Here is a 20,823-nt window from a genome sequence, read left to right as displayed (position 1 = left end):
CCACGGTGAGTGAGTCCGGAGCCAGCTGAGAGCCTCTCTGTGACCGGGGCCCTTCTCTGTCCTGTCGCTCCTTCCTTTAGGTCTAGGGTCTCCAGCAGCCTGTCTGAGGAGGGCCACCGGGCTCTGGAGGCTTCTGGAACTGTCTGCCCCTCCCTGGCCAAGCCCTCTTGCCTCCCCGTCCCCATCCCCCACATGGCCATGACTTTCAGTAAGTGACAGCAGCTCAGGAAGCCGAGGGGCCCACACAGGAAGGAGCCCGGTGGGACTTTCCTCCTGCTGCCTCCCGGCTCTGCCCTCCGGTCCTTGGCCCAGGGTCCCCCGCTGCCAGGTAAGAGCTGGCAGAGCCACATGGCTCTGGGGTGGGGGTTGGGGGGAGTGTGTGAATAGCCGTGGCTGGGGACAAAGGAAAGGCCTCTGAGGAAAGCTGCCAGACAGACAGCTGGGAGGGCTGGCTCTGTGGCTTGTGACAAACGCTCTCCTCTCTGGGCCTCAGCTTTGTTCGGCATAACATGAGACCCCAAATTCCAAGCTCTCTGGACCTGAATGTATCACTGTGCCTCCAGCCTGGAGTTCATCGTCCCTGGAGGGACAGTTCCCAGCCTCCACCCTCCCAGGCCCCAGGCCAGAGCAGTGGGTGACCAACCCACTGCGGGGGCTATGGGACTTTTGGAGTTAAAACAAGGGCATTTTTCCGGGTCTCAAGCACCCCCTCTGGCTTTTTCTTTTTTTACCTCCAATATTTAAAATGTGGCTGTATCTTTAAGATTTATTTTAAACGAAAGATACACTGCCTGATTCTGTTTACATGAAAGACCACGAAGACCACAATTAAGTCGCTGTTAGGAAGTGATCAAAAAAGAAGGGGGGTAGGGGCTGCCTGGGTGGCTCAGTCGGTTGAGCTTCCGACTTGGGCTCAGGTCATGATCTCACGGTTCGTGGGTTCGGGTCCCGCCTTGGGCGCTGTGCTGACAGCTCAGGGCCTGGAGCCTGCTTAGGATTCTGTCTCCCTTGCTCTCTGCCCCTCCCCCACTCGCACTTTGTCTCGCTCAAATAAATAAATAAATAAACAAATGTTTCAAGGAAAAAAAAAAAAAAAAAGAAATAGGAAGTGATCCCCTCTGGGGAGAGTGACTGGGAAAGTCCTGATTCCAGGTCTGGAAGCTAGTGACACTGGGGTGTCCCTACGGGAAAGATCTCTTTCCCCCCATGCCCTCCTTCCCCCATAGGAACCGCTAAACCGCCCTGCCACGGGACCTTCCTGTCTGGTTTAGCTGACTTTTGTTAACTGCTCCCTCGGCATGTTGCCAAGGATTGTGCCAGTTAGTGAGAATCAAAAATGTTGATACTTTGGGGCTCAGCTCAGCAAACCAAGGCAGGCGGGGAGTCAGCCCATTTCATAGCTGAGAAAGTGGAGTCCTAGCAATGGGAACCCTGGCAGGGTCACAAAGCTTGGATATGGTGGGGTTGGGATTTGAACCCAGAGCTTAGGGTCTTCACCTATGCCAGTTCTAGGCTTATATGCTGGGTGTGTTAAAAGCTCATTAATGCTGCCCCCCCCCCCACTATTATTCTGGTACATAGTTTTGTGTTGTAGTTTTTTTTTTTTTTTTTAACCAATATTCTCTTTGTGTCTCCTTTATTCGAGTCAATAATGTAAATGGATCTTGTCCATCTACTCCCCTTTTCTTGCAGGATCCAAAGCCCAGCCGTTCCCTCTGCCTAGCCAGGGGTCCTGAGCTTTGGGAATAAGGGATGAGGGGCAGTTTCCTCCTGGGCCCATTCCGGGGAGGAATAGTGGGAGTGATAAAGGGGACAGGGATGGTAGTGGTGGTGGGCAGACAAGACGGAGGTCCCTATCAACTGAGTCAACATCAGTCTGGATCTGATGCATGCCATCAGGCATTGCATCATATGCAAACACTTCCAGCCCCAGCCCCAGAAGTGCTTGAGTCTCCTAGATCCATAGGAAGTGATGGTCCATCACTGTCGCCTTAAATCCCCATAGACACAAGCCAGCATCCATCAGTTTCCCCGGTCAGCAAATCTGTGCATCTGTGATTGATTGCTCATGCCTGCCAGGGGCAGGGATTCTGCCCTAAGGTATATGTGGAGGCTATAGATTGATTGGAGATGTCTGCCGTGGCCACTGACAAGAATTCACACCTGTTATGTGTGTTAACTATACTAAAAAAAAAAAAAAAAGAAAAAAGAAAAAAAAAAAAAAGAATTCATAGGGTGTAGAGTATCTTCCAGCCCCCAGCATAGCCCTTGCCTGGGGATCTCTGGCTCCTCACCCTCCTTGCACACTCAGCTCCCCACCTCTCTTTCTCCATCTCTGTCTTTCTCTGTCTGTCTCTCTGTTCCTCTCTCCCTCTTTCACCAGCTTCAACCCTACCTCACCCAGCAACATCTCCGTCTCCCCCACACCCCAAGAAGCTTTGTAGTCTTTTTCCCTCTGGCCAGACCTGAGTGGCTGCTTCTCTCTGTGTCCAGACAGGCTACACCCATGGCGCCTCCAAGTGAGGAGACGCCCCTGATCCCTCAGCGTTCCTGCAGCCTCTCGTCTTCAGAGGCTGGTGCCCTGCACGTGCTGCTGCCCCCTCGGGGCCCCGGACCCCCACAACGCCTGTCCTTCTCCTTTGGGGACCATTCAGCTGAAGAGCTATGTGTTTGGGCTGCTAAGGCCAGTGGTGAGTCGGTCCTTAGATGGCTGGGCCAAAGAGCGGGGTGGGGCTGTGGGGGGCCCAGACTGGGAGCTGGAATAGCTACCAAGTGGAGTCAGCATTAGAGCTGGGGCTTTGAGGGATGAGGAAGGGTTTGGAAATGGAAGAAGGTGCACAGGGAAAGGCTGTGCAAAGACCCAGAGGCACATGAGCGGAAACAGTTGGTCATCCCTTGAGGTAAAATGTACAGCGGGAGGAGGCTCTCTGGGGAGAGGGGCGGGCAGTAGGTTGTGTGTGGATTCTCTCCTAAGGGCGATAGGGAGCTCTGGAGTGTGTGTGGGCAGGGGTGGGACGCAGTGTCAGAGCCGAAGGTGGGAAAAGAGCCCTGTAGGGCTGCATGGGGTTAGGTAACCATGCCAGCCCTGCAGGGGATAGAGGGGGAAGCTTAGGAGGGTGCTGATGGGGGCATTCCCTCAGGCATCCTGCCTGTGTACCACTCCCTCTTTGCTCTGGCCACGGAGGACCTGTCCTACTGGTACCCCCCGAGCCACATCTTCTCCGTGGAGGATGCAAACACCCAAGTCCTGCTCTACAGGCTCCGGTAAGAAACACATCACCCCGACCCCCGCAGGGGTGGGTTAAATTACCAGGAGGGGGTGACTTTGGTCGAGGGCACAAGGGAGTTGCTTTTGTTTTTGTTTTCTTTTTTATGTTTATTTATTTATTTTGAGAGAGAGAGAGAGAGAGAGGATCAGCAGGGAAGGGGCCAAGAGAGAGGGAGAGAGAGGGAATCTCAAGCATGCTCTGTCTGTCAGGGCAGGCTCGGTGCAAGGCTTCACCTTGTGAGCGGTGAGATCATGACCTGAGTCGAAATCAGAGCCACCCAGGTGCCCCAAGGGCATGAGGAGTTGAAAACAACAGTGATCAGAGGTACCTGGGTGGCTCAGTCTGTTAAGGGTCCGACTTCAGCTCAGGTCACGATCTCATGACTCACGAGTTCCAGCCCCGCGTCGGGCTCTGTGCTAACAATTCAGAGCCTGGAACCCGCTTCGGATTCTGTGTCTCCCTCTTTCTCTGCCCCCTCCCCCGCTCACGCTCTGACTCTCTCTCTTTCAAAAATAAGTAAACGTGAAAGAAATTTCAAAACTCAAATCAAGCCACAGCGATCCTACAACCTTCTCATCTCCCTGGGCTTCCCGGTGGGTGCCCCAGGGAGGATGTGATCACTGCTCATCTCGCAGATGAGGAACTCAGGCCAGAGAGTGTAGGTTCCTTGTCCAAGGGCACGTAGCAAGTCAGCGGCACCACCTGGGCTCTGTGAGGTCTTGGCACCGTCCTCCAGCCCTCTATACTCCTACTCCAGGCTTCTTCCCCTTCCCCAACAGCTTTTACTTCCCCAACTGGTTTGGGTTGGAGAAATGCCACCGCTTCGGGCTACGGAAGGACTTGGCCAGTGCCATCCTTGACCTGCCAGTCCTGGAGCATCTCTTCGCCCAGGTAGGGGTCCGCATGGGGCTCAGCCCGGAGTAGGGGGAGTGGTGGGGGGGATCCACAGGGCAACATCACGGGTCCCGGTTGGGTGGCTTTGGCTGACCCTCTCTGAAGCAGCCCCGGGGTGGGAGTCGGCCCAAGGGTGGGGGTCTGTAGGGCAACATCAGGGCTCACAGTCGGGCTGTGACCGGCCCCCAGCACCGAAATGACCTGGTGAGCGGCCGCCTCGCCGTGGGCCTCAGTCTCAAGGAGCAGGGTGAATGTCTCAGCCTGGCAGTGCTGGACCTGGCTCGGATGGCCCGTGAGCAGGCTCAGCAGCCTGAGGAGCTGCTGAAGACCGTCAGGTGAGGGCTTCCAGGCTGTGATACCCAGCCTCTGCCTGGGAGTCAGAAAACGTGGTTCCACCAGGGCGTTGCCGGAGCCCGGGCTCCCGAGGCCTCCCGAGGCCTCCCGAGGCCTCCCACCTACAAGTCTGCAGTGTGTTCATGTGACTCAGGACCCCACCAACCCAGCCCCAGCCCCAGCCTACAGCCCTCCCCACCCTGACGTCCTCTCCGCCCCCCCCCCCCGCCCGTGTGTGCCTCGTGCCCTCCAACTGAGGCCACACGCCAGCCCCTCAACTAAAATTGGGTTTGTGCGTGGCCCTGTCCATACCTGTGGAGATCCCTCCCCCCAGTGACGGCCTGCTACCCCCCACTCGTAGCTACAAGGCCTGCCTGCCCCCCGATCTGCGCGACCTGATCCAGGGCCTGAGCTTCGTGACGCGGAAGCGTATCCGGAGGACTGTGCGCCGGGCCCTGGGCCGCGTGACCGCCTGCCAGGCTGACAGGCACTCGCTCATGGCCAAGTACATCATGGACCTGGAGAGGCTGGACCCGGCCAGGGCCGCCGAGACCTTCCTCGTGAGCCTCCCCGGGGCTGCTGGTGGCCAGGATGCTCCGGGGCTGCTCCGAGTGGCTGGTGACAGCGGCATCCACTGGAGTCCGGGAGGACACGAGGTGTGGGAGGCCGCAGGGCGGGACCGACGGCAGGGGAGGAGCCTAGGAAGGAGGGGCGGGAGAGTGGGCGGGGTGAAGGCGTGGAAGGACTGGGAGAGCTCCGAGAGGGGCCCGTTGCGAGGGGTGGGGCTGGGCGAGTGGGCGGGAATGAAAAAAAACGGGCGGGGCTTAGAGGACGGGGACTGGTTGGGTGGGCAGAGATGGGGCGGGGCTAATTGGAGGGAGGGGAGGGGTCAGGACTGCGAAGGGGCGGGAGACTGGGAGTTGGAGTGTGGAGCTGAGAGGGGGCGCGGCTCAGGGAGGGGACCCACCGACAGAGGGAGGTGAGGTTTAGCAGAGGTGGGGTGGGAGACTTTGGGGATGGGGGGGTTGAAAGGGGTGTGATTGATAAAAGGGGCCTGGGCTTGACAGGCGCCAGGTGGGAAGGGGGTGCGGCTGGGGGAGGCCGAGAGGGTCGGGGCTTATGGTGTGGGTTTGTGGGGTCCAGGCTTCCAAGAAGGATCGGGGGCCCCGAGGGGACAGGACCCCCAGCTTCAGCCCTCCCCCTCGTTCCCAGGCCCTCCAGCCCTTCTGCGACTTTCCAGAAATTGTGGACATCAGCATCAAGCAGGCTCCTCGTGTTGGCCCCGCCGGGGAGCACCGCCTGGTCACCGTCACCAGGACCGACAACCAGATCCTGGTGGGTGCTGGACCCTCTCCCCTCCCGCCTTACCCCGACCGCGGGGACGCGGGACCGTCGCGTCCGGGCCGCGGGGGGGGCGCTGACGCGGATCCTCACAGGAGGCCGAGTTCCCGGGGCTGCCCGCGGCCCTGTCCTTCGTGGCGCTCGTGGACGGCTACTTCCGGCTGACTTCCGACTCCAGTCACTTCTTCTGCAAGGAGGTTGCGCCGCCGCGGCTGCTGGAGGAGGTGGCCGAGCAGTGCCACGGTCCCATCACGTAAGGGGCCGCCCCGCATGCCCGCCCTCCGCAGCTAGAACTCGGTTCGAGTCTCGGCCACTCCCCTTCTCGGTGCCTCGGTGCCCTTCCCTCCCGGGAGCCTTGGACAAGGCTGGAGCAGCGCCTGGGGCATGGTTGGCGCTCAGGGAGGTTGGGGTCCCCCTTCTGCTGTCCGGGACAGCGGCGTCCCTCTCTCTGATTCCTCAGGGCCCCAGCGCCCATTCCTGGGGATGCATGGCACCAGGGTCCACCTGCAGCCTCCCCTTTAATCCCCTAGTAGGAGCCCCAACTTTTGGCACATTTTATAAATAGGAAGGAGACAGGGGATGTTAGCTGGTGAGGGTCCCAGGGCTTCCGAGGGACCAGGGTTAGAACCGAAGTCTGGCTTCGGTTTCTCTGCCTCCGTCTCTATGTCTCCCGCCGTCTTTTCCTCCCACCTTTTCTCCACAGCCTGGATTTTGCCATCAACAAGCTCAAGACCGGGGGCTCCCTTCCCGGCTCCTATGTTCTCCGCCGCAGCCCCCAGGATTTCGACAGCTTCCTCCTCACTGTCTGCGTCCAGGTCGGTCCGCCACCGGGAGCCAGGTGGGCAGGGAGGGCTTCCCGAAGGAAACGACATTTGAGCTGAGACCCAAAATAGAGTCAGTATTTGCTCCTCGAAGAAGGGGGGTGGGTGGGCGGTGGAGGCATTCCCAGAAGGGAACAGCATATGCAAAGGCTTGGGGCTTGGAAATGAGCCAGTGGTGCTCCAGGGAGAGGGGGGTGAGGGGGAGGAAGGTGCTGCCCGCTTCCACTGAGGGACCACTCCTCCTTGCAGACCCCCCTGGGTCCTGATTACAAGGGCTGCCTCATCCGGTGTGACCCCACGGGAACCTTCTCCCTGGCTGGCCTCGGCCGGCCCCACAGCAGTCTTCGAGAGCTCTTGGCAGCCTGCTGGGATGCTGGGCTGCACGTGGATGGGGTTGCGCTGAATCTCACCTCCTGCTGCGCCCCCAGACCCAAAGGTGAGCCCGCCCCCTCCCCTGGGCCGCGCAGTCGATCGGGGGCCCTGCCTCGTGTGTGGCAAGCGGCAGAGATTGCCCGTCAACCTGGGTTAGGGAAGAAAAGGTGACTTCTTGGCCTGTGGAATGGATGTTAGTTTCAGGTACCACTAGGTCCAGACGCGGCGGGCTCTGAGAGATGTCACTGGTGCGGAGTCTCTCTCCGTCCATCTCTTGCCTCCTCCTCTGGGTGACTTTCACTCTCAGACAAACCCCTTGGCGGGGACAACTGGAGGTGTGGGTTCTTCGGAGTCTTCCAGAATCTCTAGCAGGACTGAGACTAGGTGGCTCACAGGGTCACCTCCCCCCCCCTGCCCCCCTACTGGGGCTTCCTGGAGTCTCCTTTCATTTTTTTCTTAAAGGTTTTTAAAATTTATTTTTGAGAGAGAGAGAGAGAGAGAGAGAGAAAGAGCGGGGGAGGGGCAGAGGGGGGGAGGGGCAGAGGATCCAAAGCAGGCTCCACGCTGATGGCAGTGAGCCAGATGGGAGGCTCGAACTCACGAACCCAGTGAGATTGTGACCTGAGCTGAAGTCAGACACTTAACCAACCGAGCCACCCAGGTGGCCCCTGGAGCCTCCTTTCAAAGAAATCATGTACTGGAGTCCTGACCTCAGGGTTGGCTTCTGGGGGAGACCCCAGACTAAGACAGGGCGTGAACCAACCTTAGGGGGTCTTTCACCTCTGGCCTTTGGTTGTTCTCCCATTACCTCCGCCCCGTAGAAAAGTCCAACTTGATCGTGGTGCGGAGAGGTTGCAGCACTCCCACATCATCCCTTGTTTGGCCCCAATCCCAGTGCCAGCTGAGTCAGATGACGTTTCACAAGATCCCCGCTGACAGCCTGGAGTGGGTAAGTGGCCCCCGGAAGTGGAGGGGGGGAGCCTCATTTGGGGTCCACATCCCATCCTGTCTACACCCTCTGCTGTGTGGCCTCAAGCATGTGATATGACCTCCTTGTGCCTCTGTTTCATTATCTGTAAAATGAGGCCAGGGTCCCACCAGGAGCCCCCTTACTCTTCCAGCATGAGAACCTGGGTCATGGGTCCTTCACCAAGATTTACCGAGGTTGTCGCCATGAGGCTGTGGACGGGGAAGCCCGGGAGACAGAGGTGCTACTCAAAGTGATGGATGCCAAGCACAAAAACTGCATGGAGGTGAGGGTGATGGGGACCATGAGTGTGGGGTCGGGACTGGCTGGAGAGAGCGTTGTAGATGCAGAGAAATTGAAACACACACAGGTCTTAAAACGACAGAAATGTAGCCACGGCATCTCCAAACCATGAAATACAGAAGGGGTCAGGGGATTTAGACGCAAACAGAAAGAGTACACCAAACAGAAGAAACGGCCAGTGCAAAGGTCCTGAGGCAGGGTTGTGCCTGGCATGTTTAAGGAACAGTGAGGAGGGGGCACCTGGCTGGCTCAGTTGGAAGAACATGCGACTCTCGATCTTGGGGGTCATGAGTTTGAGCCCCACGTGGGGTGTAGAGATGACTTAAATAAATACAACTGGAAAAAAAAAAAGAAAAAAAGAAAAAAAGGAACCGTGAAGAGGCCAGTGGATAGAGAAGAGGGGAGTGAGGTAGACGGAAGTATCAGCAGGGACTGGGCCACCCAGGGAAGGCTTGAGCCTGCTTTCAACCCCAAATGTCCCACTTCTGTGTGAGAGACCCAACGCAGATTTTGCAGCAGGGACTTCCAGCCCCCCCGCCAGAAAACCTTGATACAGAGTGCTGTGTACCCCGGTGACAGACTCCAAGGTCAAAGGAGGCTTGGGACGAGGTCTCTTCCTGAGGCCGATTTGCGAGCAGCGAGTATGGGGTCCTCGGTGTGACCCTGGAGCGGGAGGAACCCATGGGCCTACTCTCCCTTCTCCTCTCCCCAGTCCTTCCTGGAAGCAGCGAGCCTGATGAGCCAAGTGTCGTATCAGCACCTCGTGTTGCTCCACGGCGTGTGCATGGCGGGAGACAGTGAGACACCACCCTCGTCCCCACCCCTGCCCACGGGGCGCATAGCGGGGAACTTGACAGGGGGATACGGGATCATGTGGGTTGGGGGCGGCGCCCTGTGGGTGGTCAGAGGCCGCTAGCCCGGCTTGGAGGTTAGACGGTGATTCTGGGTAAGTTCGAGGCAGAGAAGGCAAGGGTAAGTAGGGACGAGGGGAGAGGAGGAAGGGGCATGTTCCCGGCGGAACGCGCAAAGGGCCGGAAGTGAGCTCTGGGGAGAGCTCACCGCCTTCCAGGCATTTCGGGCATACTGCTCTCATGGGAAGTAAGGAGGAGGACGGGTGCACAGAGTAAGGATGGAGGGAACAGTCCGAACTGAGACCCTGCGGGACCCCTGATGCAGTCCCGCCTCCCAGCCCCGCCCCGCTGCCACCAGGTGTCATGGTGCAGGAATTTGTGCGCCTGGGAGCCCTGGATACATATCTGCGCAAGTCTGGCCACCTGGTACCAGCCAGCTGGAAGCTGCAGGTGATCAAACAGCTGGCCTATGCCCTCAACTATCTGGTGAGTGTTCCTCTGCCCGCTCTACCCTCCATTCATGGAATGGAGGGGGAATTGAGCGCGGGCTCTGTGGTATGCGTAGGAGTTTGGCAAGGAGGCCAAGAGGGGCACTTGAGACTGCGGGAACAGCCTTCATACAGGCTCAGAGGTGTAAGAGCAGGAGGTCTCGGCAGTAACAGGTGGGCTTTGAAGGATGCGGGGTAGTTCTCCAGCCAGGCTATCCATCCATCAAACCCTCCCTGGCATTTCTCTGTGTCCGGCCCCCTTAGGAAGACAAAGGCCTCCCCCATGGCAATGTCTCGGCCCGGAAGGTGCTCTTGGCTCGGGAGGGGGCTGACGGGAACCTGCCCTTCATCAAGTTGAGTGACCCTGGCGTCAGCCCCACTGTGCTGAGCCTGGAGAGTAAGTGTGGAAGGGTGGAGGGAGGGGCCTCGTGGGGCCGGGGAGCAGATCCCTGACCCCAGCCCCGCTCCCCAGTGCTCACTGACAGGATCCCCTGGGTGGCCCCTGAGTGTCTCCAGGAGGCCCGGACCCTTGGCTTGGAAGCTGACAAGTGGGGTTTCGGTGCCACAGTCTGGGAAGTGTTCAGCGGGATCCCGATGCCCATCAGTACCCTGGATCCTGCCAAGGTCAGAGCACCAGTGGTGGCCTCCAAAGCCCCCATTTGGCAGCTTGGGGAGGATGGGCTGGTCTGGAGGGGCCTCCTGAGGGTGCGCTGGCAATGACCAGCCACTCTACCCACCCTCAGAAGCTCCAGTTTTACGAGGAACGGCAGCACCTTCCTGCCCCCAAGTGGATGGAGCTGGCCACACTGATCCAACAGTGCATGGCCTATGAGCCAGGCCAGAGGCCCTCCTTCCGCGCCATCATCCGTGACCTGAACAGCCTCATCACTTCAGGTGCCCGCTGGGCCGGGCAGGGTGGGCGGGGCTGGCAGGTCATATCGCGCCCAGAGCAGGGAGGAAGGGAGATTTGCCTGCACAGCCTGCCCTATGTGCTTGGCAAGGTTGGTTGGAGTGGTTGGTGACTGTAACAGTCAGCATGAGCCTCAACGGCTGCTGTAACAAACAGACCCCTCCCCGTCTCAGCTCTAGGTTGAATGTGATGGATATTTACTTTTCATTCAATGAGGGTGTCTGGGTCAATAGGCACCTCTCCCTTTGTGATGCATCCCGTGCCGGATCCTTTGCAGACAAGAGGGAGACTGTGGAGGGTCCCCATGTTGGGTTTCCATGGGCCAGGCCTGAAGGAGCACCCAGCGCTTCTCCAGAGCTTTACCTGTGCCCCGGAGCTATGGGTAGTTGCACGGCTTGCATGGCACCTAAGGGGGCTGCCTTTGCCCAGCGGGCATCTTTTTCCAGCCCCCACAAAGTACCCTCAGGCTTGCGGTGGCCCTGCCATAATGCACAGAGAGGGTAAGCAGGCGGATCGAAGTCCCACAGCAAGTCAGCTTAGGAGCGGGACCCAGGACTCAATGTGCTGGTCACTTTACCTGTGCCCCGCAGATTATGAGCTCCTCTCAGACCCCACACCTGGTGCCTTGGCGCCCCGTGATGGGCTGTGGAATGGCGCCCAGCTCTACGCCTGCCAGGACCCTACCATTTTTGAGGAGAGACATCTCAAGTACATCTCACAGCTGGGCAAGGTGAGGTGGGCTGGGCTGGGCTGGGCTGGGCTGGGCTGGGCGGGGAAGCACCCCTGCACGTGGACACCAGCCCCGCTGTCCCCCAGGGCAACTTTGGCAGCGTGGAGCTGTGCCGCTATGACCCGCTGGGCGACAACACGGGGGCCTTAGTGGCTGTGAAGCAGCTTCAGCACAGCGGGCCAGACCAGCAGAGGGACTTCCAGCGGGAGATCCAGATCCTCAAAGCCCTCCACAGCGACTTCATTGTCAAGTACCGCGGTGTCAGCTATGGCCCGGGTGAGCCACTTCCCAAACGTGGAAGCTTCCGTTTCCACACCCGGAAAAGGGGTCATTATGAGGTTTAAAGGGAATCCATGTATATTGTAGAAAGTACTCAAGAGCCATTGGCCATGAAAGGCGTTGTTGTTGGGGTTCCCATCGTATAGAAAGCAATCCCGAGGCTGGGAGGGGCCCGGGATCATACTCTGACCCGGGAGGAAGAATGGAGAGGGGGGGTGGACAGAGTTGGGCCCTGTGGTGACTCCCCCCAGCCTCTCCCCGCTTCACCCAGGCCGCCAGAGCCTGCGGCTGGTGATGGAGTACCTGCCCAGCGGCTGCCTGCGCGACTTCCTGCAGCGACACCGCGCGCGCCTCGACGCCAGCCGCCTGCTCCTCTACGCCTCGCAGATCTGCAAGGTGCGGGGCCGTGCCTGGGGGGACCTGGGGCCTGAGGTGGCTAGGCCCGGGTGGGGGTGTGCGTGGAGTCGCGGGGAAGGCTGCACGTTGAAGTTTGGAGCCCAGGTCCGGTCGGAGAAGCGGTTGAGTTAGGGCTAGGGTCAGCGCTGGAGTGCAGGATGGGTCCAGGGTAGGGTCAGGCTTGGGGTCTGCGGGATTGGATCCCAGGTCAGGCTTGGGGCCCCTGCGGCTTATGCCGGGGTCCGCACCTCGTGGTCGCCCGCAGGGCATGGAGTACCTGGGCTCCCGCCGCTGCGTGCACCGCGACCTGGCGGCCCGTAACATCCTGGTGGAGAGCGAGACGCACGTCAAGATCGCCGACTTTGGCCTCGCCAAGCTGCTGCCGCTCGACAAAGACTACTACGTGGTCCGCGAGCCCGGCCAGAGCCCCATCTTCTGGTGGGGATCCTGCCCCGGCCTACCTCTCCTTCCCACTGCTCTGGCCCCCACCTCGCTCCGGCCTTCGGGGGCCGGCCGCGGCCCCGCACCTGCCGCCGTCCTGGCCCCTCCTCCTAGCGCACCGGCCCGCCCCCTCGGCATCGGCCCCGCCCCTCCCCCTGGAGCCAGGACCCCGTCCTGACCCCGCCCAGGCCTTCCGCTTCTCCCTCTCCCCTGACCCCTCCGGGGCTTTCACAGTCCTGGCCCCGCCCCTCCCACCGTCCTGGCTCCTCCCCCCCCCCCCCCCCCCCCCCCCCCCCACCTTGGCCTTCCTATCAGCATACCCTCCCTTCCACACAACCTGGTCCCACCCCGCTCCGCCCCACTGTCCTGGCCCCTCTCCCTGGAGCCACGGCTCTCCGACCTGAGCCCGCCCAGACCCCCCCTTTGGGTTGGTGAATGAATACCCCATCCCACAGGCGGAGAAGACTGACCCCGGAGCCGGGAATGACCTCCTACATTGCAGGGGCGGGGGTGGGGGGGGGAATGACCCCACCTACAACTGACCAGCTCCCCTAGCCCAAGGCTGTCCCCTCTCCTGTCCTCTGCCTCACTCTCGCATCCCAAGACCTCCTTGTCCTCCCCCCCTCCAGGTACGCCCCAGAGTCCCTCTCTGACAACATCTTCTCGCGCCAGTCGGACGTCTGGAGCTTCGGGGTCGTCCTGTACGAGCTTTTCACCTACGGCAACAAGAATTGCAGCCCCTCAGCCGTGAGTCAGCGCCCCCTGGATCCCCAGTAACCCTCCTCTCCCTCATCCCTTCCTGGCCCGTCCCTGCCCTGTTTGTGCCCTATTTGCTCAGTCACTGGTCCCAGCGTTATATAGGCCGTCTATAATGGGGAGGACGTCTCCACTATGGCTGACCCCCACTACCACTGGCAGCCCCCTCTGCCTCCATCACAGATGACCCTTCCTTCTCCCTTACAGAGGCCCTCTCTCTCCACCGCGGGTGATTCTCTCCCTGCCTTCACTATGGCTGCCCCTTGGCCCCAGTCTCGGGCGGCTCCTCCCCCACCACGGGTGCTCCCTTTGGCCCTAGGAGTTCCTCCGGATGATGGGATGTGAGCGAGACGTCCCCGCCCTCTGCCGCCTCCTGGAGCTGCTGGCTGAGGGCCAGAGGCTGCCCGCGCCTCCTGCCTGCCCCGGTGAGGTGAGCGCTGGAGGGCCTGCCTCAGTTTCCCACTCTAGATTTTCCCCGGACCAGCCAGCTGGCCCCTTTGGACTTCCCCACCCATCGCTGCCTTTTGATTGAGAGCATACCCTGGGGCGTGAAGCTGAAGGGGATTCTGGCTGTTCTGTGGCTGTATGCCAAGTCACAAATACTCTCAGATCCTCAGTTTACCTATCTCCAAAACGGGAGTAACAATGCCTTATGGGGTGGGGGAAGGTCAAGCAAGTCAACACCTCTCCAGTACTCAGTTTAGAGTCCATAAACGTTAATGACTCTTACAGTTGATCATCACAACTTTTGCGGAAGTGTATGACGTGAGGCTGGTCATCCGTAAATTGATCTGCCCAGGCCCCAAATGTTTACGGAGTGCTGGCTGCGTGCTGGGCTTTGTGCTGGGGTGCTGGGGACCCAGCAGAGGACAGAACAGATACTACCCTGTCCTCTTGGTAACCAGCAGAGGCTAACAAGAACATTCTGGTGGTTATCGGTGTCTGGAAAGAGAGGAACAGGGGGACATTGAGGGTGGGTGATAAGTCCGGGAGGGCCTCTTAGAGGGGGCGATCCTGAAAGAGGAGGAGGAGGAGCCCACCCCTGGGGAGAGCCGGGAGAGGGCATTCTCCGGTGGAGGACACAGCAGGCACAAAGGCCCTGAGGTGGGAATGAGTTTGGTGCATTTAAATAACGAGATGGGGGCAGATGCGGCTGCAGGAAACAAGAGACCAGGTGATGGAGGGAGACAGGGGAGGGGATGAGATTTTGTTCGAAGTTCTGTAGGGAGACGTGGGAGGCTTTGGAGCAGAGGAGGGATGGAGGTGAATTTACATTTTAAAACGGTGAATAGGAGTTGCACGTATGACCCTGTTGTCTCCTCCCACCCCCTCAGGTTCATGAGCTCATGAAGCTGTGCTGGGCCCCGAGCCCGCAAGATCGGCCAACATTCAGTGCCCTGGGCCCCCAGCTGGATACACTGTGGAGTGGAAGCCGGGGGGTAGCATAGAGCGTGAGACTCACTGCCTGCCCTGCTTGTCCGCAGGGAGAGCCCCACGCACTTCCTTTTTCTCTCTCCTGCCCGCTGCACGCACCCCTCTGGGTTCTGGTCTTTGTGGATTGGCCGTGTGACCTTCGGCAGGAAGCTGCCACTCTCTGGGCTTCCTGCTTCACAGAGATCCCCACGGGGCAATGACATTGCCTTTGGGAGGGCTACCCACCCCTGTTGGGGGGCAACAACCGTCTTGTGGCCTCAGCAACTTGAAAAGGTTCAAGATGAATCCCTCGGTTGGGGGTGTGGCCGGCTGTGCCTTGCGATGGCAATTGAGGAACCAGACTGAAGCCCCTCCCATCTTCCTGCCCTCTTGGATTTGGTCCTGGGCTTCCTGGCGCAGCGAGGACGTGGCATAGCTTTAAATATATGATCCCAGGCTTCTGTCCCCCCTCCCTCTTGTGCTGGAGTGAGTCACAGACAAGAGCAGCTGCCCTGGTTGGAAATTTGCTTTTGGGGGCCAGGAGAGGCTGGGCTCACAGTCCATTCTAAATGTACCAGAGCGTGTCAGGTTTCACGTTGGCCCACTTGCACACCGGGGCCCTTTCTTGGCCCACTTGCACACCGGGGCCCTTTCTGTCCTGACCGGAGGGTCACACAGTTGATGACCCTGGAGACTTGCAGCAGCTAAGGGAAGGAAAGGTATTGTCGGCAGAGGGAACAACATGGTGAGAATGAGGAGGCTCAGAGGACAGAGGTTAAGAGCCCACGGTTCTGCCACTCACTTGCTGTGTGATGGCAGGCAAGTTGCCTCCCCTTTCTGGGTCTCCTGTATAATGGACAGATTAATGGTGCTGGCCTCCTGCTGTACAGTTTCCAGAGCCTTGTGAGAAAGCATCTTGGGCAGGCTAAGTAACCCCCACCCCCACCCCCACTTCTCCCTTGCCTGCAGTCCTTTCTGCCACTTTTGCCCCCTGGAAAACGTATTTATCTCTCAAAACCCCAGCTATCCCCTCCCTGCAGCCTTCCCTGGCATGCTCCCACCACTTCTCACCGGCCGATCACTCTCCCTCTGATCCTAGGGCTGGGGTGTCTGTCCAGATCTGGGTCCTCTCACCCAGAGGCTCCCTGGGGGCTGGGCTGCGGGGGGGGGGGGGGCCACAAAGGGGATTCTGGGAATGTTTGTTGAATGAATAAAGTTCAGCGAGAAGAATGGTTTAGTTGCTGGACTTGGGGTGATGGGGCGTTATGGGAGGCTGTAAGCTGGGGAGGAATGTGGTTAGGGCTGGGGGATGGAAAGCTCCAGCTGCTGGCCTTGGCTCTGTCCTGAGAAGCTGATTACGGCTTCCTGGTGGGTGGAGAGAACAGTTTGCTCTGGGTGGGGGGTGGGGGGGGGGTCAGAGGGCAAGGTTGGGCTGGGAGGGCTAGGCTATGAGGAGGGGGTCTGACATCAGTGGGGGCCAAGCAAGTCTCCGTCGGGACTGCTGGGAGATATGAAGAGGCCCAGAGAGAAGTAGAGAGAGAGAGACAGACTCAGAAAGGGCAGGAGAGACACCGTGTCTCTCTTCTGTCTCTCTCTCTCTGTCTCACCTGCTGTCTTAGCCCCGGGAAAGCCATCTGCTTGGGTGCAAGGTGGAAGGGGGCTGCTTTGGGCTCAAGCAAGATACGGTTCTCAGCCCGGGCCCTCTTTTGTCTCTGCATCTTTGCCCTCCTTGGTAAAACGAGGTCCTAAGTCCTCCTGGGCACCAGGCTGCCACCAGGCAGATGCCGAGCAGAGCCAGCTTCATTCTGGGCCCACCAGTCCCTGCCCAGCCCAAAGGGAGAGACAGAGCCGGCCAACAGCCCCAGCCCCAGGCCCAGCCTCCTGTGACCATGGGCAAGTGTGGCGGTCCCCTCTCTGAGCCTCGGTGTCCTTATTTATACAGTAATAAGGGGGCGCCTGGGTGGCTCAGTTAAGCGTCCGACTTCGGCTCAGGTCATGATCTCGAAGTTCGTGCGTTCGAGCCCCGTGTTGGGCTGTGGGCTGACAGCTCGGAGCCTGGAGCCTGCTTCGGATTCTGTGTCTCCGTCTCTCTCTGCCCCTGCCCCACTCACGCTCTGTCTCTCTCTCTCAAAAATAAACATTAAAAAAAATTTTTTTTTTAATAAATAAAATGGTGGTGGTGGTGGTGTTTAAAAATACTGCTCCCCCATTGCTCCTCCTGGGGGAGCTACGCCCACGGCCCTGGCCCAGGGGGAGGGCCCCTCACTGTCTCATGCAGATCTCAGCTGATCGGTAACCAGTGTGGAGGTTACAACCACTCTTGGGGTTCTTCCTACAATTGCGAGATGCCCTTCGGCAACACGCATGGTACACGGCCTCAGGCCACACATGGAGGTCACCTGTAGGAACAGAGTGCAAACTCAGGCTTGGGGCTCTGCTGTCACTGGGGTCCAGGGTGGGGGCCCAGGGTTTCCCCGGCTCACTCTTTCTGGGTGGATTTAAGACAGAGAGCGGGAGTTTAATGTTCGGAGCACAGGGCTCGCTTCCCCCCACACGGTGGCCTGAGTCCCTGTGCGTGGCCGCGTAGGTGTCCTGGTACAGACTCCTTCCTCCGGCCGTCTCGGTCCCCGGCTCGGCGCGTCCAGGCTGCTGTGGCACAATACCAGGCGGCTTCCCCGACAGACGCTTCCTTCCCGCAGCTCCAGAGGCTGGACGGTTGAGACCAGGGTGCATCAGGGTGCCAGGGGTCTGCCGAGGGCGGGCCCTCCAGCTTCCAGATGGCTGCCTTCTGGTGTGTCCCCGCGTGGACAGGGAGGGGCGGTGGGGGCACATCCTCTCACGGCCCCTCCTTCGGCAGCACCAACCCCGGGATGGGACCCCACCCCCCTGGCCTCTGCGACCTAACCCTCTCCCGAAGCGACCCCCTCCAGACACCATCACAAAGGGGAGTGGGGCTCACGCATAGGAAATGGGGTGTTTTGCACTATTTAGGGCTCAGCTGATCAATGACTAGTGTCGTGGTTGGACTGGCCTTTGTGGTTCTGCTTACAAGACGCCCTTCCGCCGGATACCCATCGGGAAACTGAAAAAAAAATAAAGGTTTCTCGCTTACCAGACCTGGAGATCACCCAGCGCCCCCAGGGCCACATAGTGAGAGGGGAAAGGGGGGACTGAGACAGAGCTGCTAGTTCACTGGCTGGGACTCTGCTCTTACTGGGTCCAGGATGGGAGCCCAGGGTTTCCAGGGCTCATTGTTTCTTGGTAAACTTAAAACATACGAGTAGTGGGGGGTGCGGGGGCAGGGGTGGGGTGGCGCCTGGGTGGCTCAGTCGGTTGTCTGACTCTTGATTTTGGCCCAGGTCCGTGATCTCGCAGTCTGTGAGTTCGAGCCCCGTGTCGGGCTCTGTGCTAACAGCTCAGAGCCCGGAGCCTGCTTCGGATTCTGCGTCTCCCTCTCTCTCTGCCCCCCCCTGGCTTGCGCTCTCTGTCTCTCAAAAATAAATAAACGTTTAAAAAAGAAATTAAAAAACAAAACAAAACATACGAGTGGGAATTTAAAGCCCCAGGAGGGGAAGAAATGGGGGGGGGGGGAAGGCAGCCTGGTTCTTTCTCTAGTCGTGTGGCTGGCAAATAGGTTTATTCCAGAGACCCATCATTTTTTTTTTTTTTTAAGTTTATTTTTGAGAGAGAGAGGGAGAGAGTGAGCACGTGCACAAGCTGGGGAGGGGCAGAGAGAGAGAGAGAGAGAGGGAGACACAGAATCCAAAGCAGGCTCCAGGCTCTGAGCTGTCAGCACAGAGCCTCACGCAGGGCTCGAACCCACCAATGGTGAGATCATAACCTGAGCTGAAGTCACTTAACCGACTGAGCCACCCAGGCGTCCCCAGATAGCCACCTTTGAAGATGGGCCATCAAAAGTTTAAGTCAGGTACTATACCAAAGCCTGGCTCAGGCGGTGGAGCACGTGACTCTTGATCTCTGGGTCTCGAGTTGGAGCCCCACTTGGGGCATAGAGATTACTGGGGTGGGGGGGGGGGAGTGGAGGAGGGACACACCTGCTGGGGCTTACACTACACTTGCACTCACCCCACCCTTGACCTTCTCCCTGAGCCGTCCCGCGGAACGTTCTGTCCCCCATCCAAGGTCCCCCAGCTGGGGCTGGCTGGCCGCCTATAAGAAGGGATCCCCGCTGGGGCCGGACTCCTGCCGCCATGGACCCCCGCCGCCCACTCACCTGGGCACTGGTGCTGCTGGGCACCGGTCTGGCGCTCGCGCTGGGCCCCGCGCCTGCTCCGGAAGCCCCAGAGAAGCTGTGCGGCCACCACTTGGTGCGCGCGCTGGTGCGGGTGTGCGGGGGCCCGCGCTGGTCCTCCGAAGACGGGCGGCGAGTGGCTGGCGGGGACCGTGAGTGCAGCCGCGCGACGATTGCGCTCCGGGGTTTCTAGCTGGGGCAGGTGCACGCGGGCGCTGGCGTCGGGGCGGGGGCAGGCGGGTGGTTTGCAACGCGCGTCCCGGGGGTCCACTTGGATGCGTCCCCTGCCGGGCCGGAATCGATGCGAGGCGAGCGAGGCGGAGTCTTAGAAGCGCACGGTCAGAGCCTGCCTTATTTACGACTCCAGCGTTTTGATCTTCGCGATTTGGGGCGTTACTTGAGGTCTTTAAGAACAGTGCATTGCAAGAGGATTAATCTTCATCGTTGAGTGTTTAGGCTCCCGCTTGAATTGCGCACTGAGGCCAGCTCTCGCTCTTCTCATCCTGCTGCGGGCCCTGGGGCGGAGGGTGGAAAGCAGATTTGTGTGCCCACGTGCGTCACACGTGTGTGTCCTGATGTGTGCGTCTTTGCGACCCAGATGCAGGCGGGCACCCATAGGGGGAGACTGGGAAGGGGTACGAGGCTGTGTGCCCGTGTGTGCGTGTGCGTCTATGTCACATGTCGCCTCTGCTGTCTTCGGCTTTGTGAAGCGTCTGCGCGTCTGTGTGGTAGGTGGCTCGTGGAAACGTGCACAACCGGCGACCCGTGAGCGCCGCTCGAGAGTGCACACACCTGGATGGGGGATTATGTCCGTGCTCCGGATACAGTAGGCACTTAGCAGTCGCTCCCTTTCTATTTGTGCACCTCCTGAGTGTCTGGTGGGTCACGGCACAACGTGAGCGTGCAGCTGTCTGCACGTATTGGGGAGGGGTCCTCTAGGGTCCCCTGTCCGTGCTGAATTCTGCTCCGTCCCCAGGTGAGCTGCTGCAGTGGCTGGAAGGACGACATCTCCACGGGCTGGCGGCCGATGGGGACCCCACGCAGGTTGTCGTGCCACAGCCCCTGCCCCAGGCCTCTCGCCGTCACCGCCCCCGCCGGGCAGCCGCCGCCAACCCTGCACATTTCTGCTGCCTCAGTGGCTGCACCCGGCAGCACCTGTTGATCCTGTGTCCTCACTGAACCCGCCTGGGTGTGGCCTCAGAGGATCCAGAGATCCCCCAGGGGTCGGGTCTGGCGGGCTCCTGGAGCACCATAAAGCCCCATCTGGGAGGACAGGGCGGATCACCTCCCAGCACTCACCGCCTCCCCCAGGCCACCTTCCTCTGTGGGGCCAACTGCAAAAAAAAAAAAAAAAAAAAAATCGCACCTCAACCCTGGCCAGGAGGGTCCTTGGTTTCACGGGGACGCCAGACTCTGAGGGCCAAATGTTCTCACCTCTGAGGAGCCCCAGGCGCCACCCACCCCATATCCGTGACACTGACCCTCGTTGATGTCTCCCTAATAGTAAATAAATGAAGCTCCTGCAGAATCCGAAGCAGCCTTTTGCATTTTTCTCAAGGAAAAAGGGACAAGCCTGGGTCAGCCCTTGCATGGGTGGGTCGTACCCCGGCAGCCGGGGACCCACGGGGACCCACCCATCACTTTCAGGAGCGTGATGGCAACTTGTGAATCCTCACAATGCGAAGTGGGAAAAAACAAGGGGCACCTGGGTGGCTCGTTGGCTCAGCATCCGACCCCTGATTTTGGCTCAACGCATGCGCGCTCTCTCTCTTTCTCTCAAAATAAATAAACAGTAAAAAAAAAAAAAAAAGGGGGGGGGAAACTAAAGCGCGGGGGAGATGGCTGTTTGTCAAGGTCAGACACAGAGGCAATGGCCAAGAGCAGGATTTGAATCCAGGTTATCTGTCAAGACCCGTGAGGGGGGGCGGGCTTCATGTCACCGAACGTCCCCTTAACGGCGGACAAACATATGGACGCCAGAATGAGTCACAGTGGCCACTGACTGTC

General features: G+C 59.5%; 2 protein-coding genes across 4 annotated transcripts; both read left to right on the top strand.

The window, feature by feature from the left end:
* On the top strand, positions 1–15,184 carry JAK3 (Janus kinase 3). Of its 3 annotated transcripts, none has more exons than XM_045496588.1 (24): positions 10–328; positions 2,498–2,690; positions 3,141–3,264; positions 4,049–4,160; positions 4,353–4,498; positions 4,858–5,152; positions 5,709–5,831; positions 5,933–6,090; positions 6,541–6,652; positions 6,908–7,094; positions 7,852–7,979; positions 8,152–8,283; positions 9,013–9,097; positions 9,510–9,637; positions 9,904–10,036; positions 10,112–10,263; positions 10,383–10,533; positions 11,140–11,279; positions 11,366–11,555; positions 11,830–11,954; positions 12,220–12,392; positions 13,025–13,142; positions 13,471–13,581; positions 14,486–15,184. In XM_045496588.1, exons 2-24 carry the CDS (start codon positions 2,507–2,509, stop codon positions 14,597–14,599), a joined length of 3,321 nt encoding a protein of 1,106 aa, XP_045352544.1. In that variant the 5' UTR covers positions 10–328; positions 2,498–2,506; the 3' UTR covers positions 14,600–15,184. The 3 variants fall into 3 exon arrangements, 2 of the variants coding, with proteins under 2 accessions (XP_045352544.1, XP_045352543.1); XM_045496587.1 differs by having other exon boundaries at positions 11–328; positions 2,494–2,690; XR_006716722.1 differs by lacking the exons at positions 13,025–13,142; positions 13,471–13,581; positions 14,486–15,184 and having other exon boundaries at positions 1–328; positions 2,494–2,690; positions 11,810–11,954; positions 12,220–12,336.
* A 3,567-nt stretch (positions 15,185–18,751) lies between these two features.
* INSL3 (insulin like 3) lies at positions 18,752–20,344 on the top strand. Its single transcript, XM_045496586.1, has 2 exons — positions 18,752–18,968; positions 19,793–20,344. The coding sequence occupies exons 1-2, from the start codon at positions 18,776–18,778 to the stop codon at positions 19,993–19,995; spliced, it is 396 nt and encodes a 131-aa protein (XP_045352542.1). The 5' UTR covers positions 18,752–18,775; the 3' UTR covers positions 19,996–20,344.
* Positions 20,345–20,823: the final 479 nt, after the last annotated feature.

The sequence above is a fragment of the Leopardus geoffroyi genome, chromosome A2 (genome assembly GCF_018350155.1).
Source record: "Leopardus geoffroyi isolate Oge1 chromosome A2, O.geoffroyi_Oge1_pat1.0, whole genome shotgun sequence".
In the NCBI taxonomy this organism is placed as follows: Eukaryota; Metazoa; Chordata; class Mammalia; order Carnivora; family Felidae; genus Leopardus; species Leopardus geoffroyi.
The sequence above is the reverse complement of the archived record's forward strand: the minus strand, read 5'-3'. Positions and strand labels throughout refer to the sequence as shown.

Bases quoted from the DNA above. Each gene is read 5' to 3' on its own strand.
- JAK3 (XM_045496588.1), top strand. From the start codon at position 2,507: ATGGCGCCTCCAAGTGAGGAGACGCCCCTGATCCCTCAGCGTTCCTGC. The intron at 6,653-6,907 runs GTCGGTCCGCCA...TCCTCCTTGCAG, and splicing joins TCCTCACTGTCTGCGTCCAG to ACCCCCCTGGGTCCTGATTA. The intron at 10,264-10,382 runs GTCAGAGCACCA...ACCCACCCTCAG, and splicing joins GTACCCTGGATCCTGCCAAG to AAGCTCCAGTTTTACGAGGA.
- INSL3 (XM_045496586.1), top strand. From the start codon at position 18,776: ATGGACCCCCGCCGCCCACTCACCTGGGCACTGGTGCTGCTGGGCACC. The intron at 18,969-19,792 runs GTGAGTGCAGCC...CTCCGTCCCCAG, and splicing joins GCGAGTGGCTGGCGGGGACC to GTGAGCTGCTGCAGTGGCTG.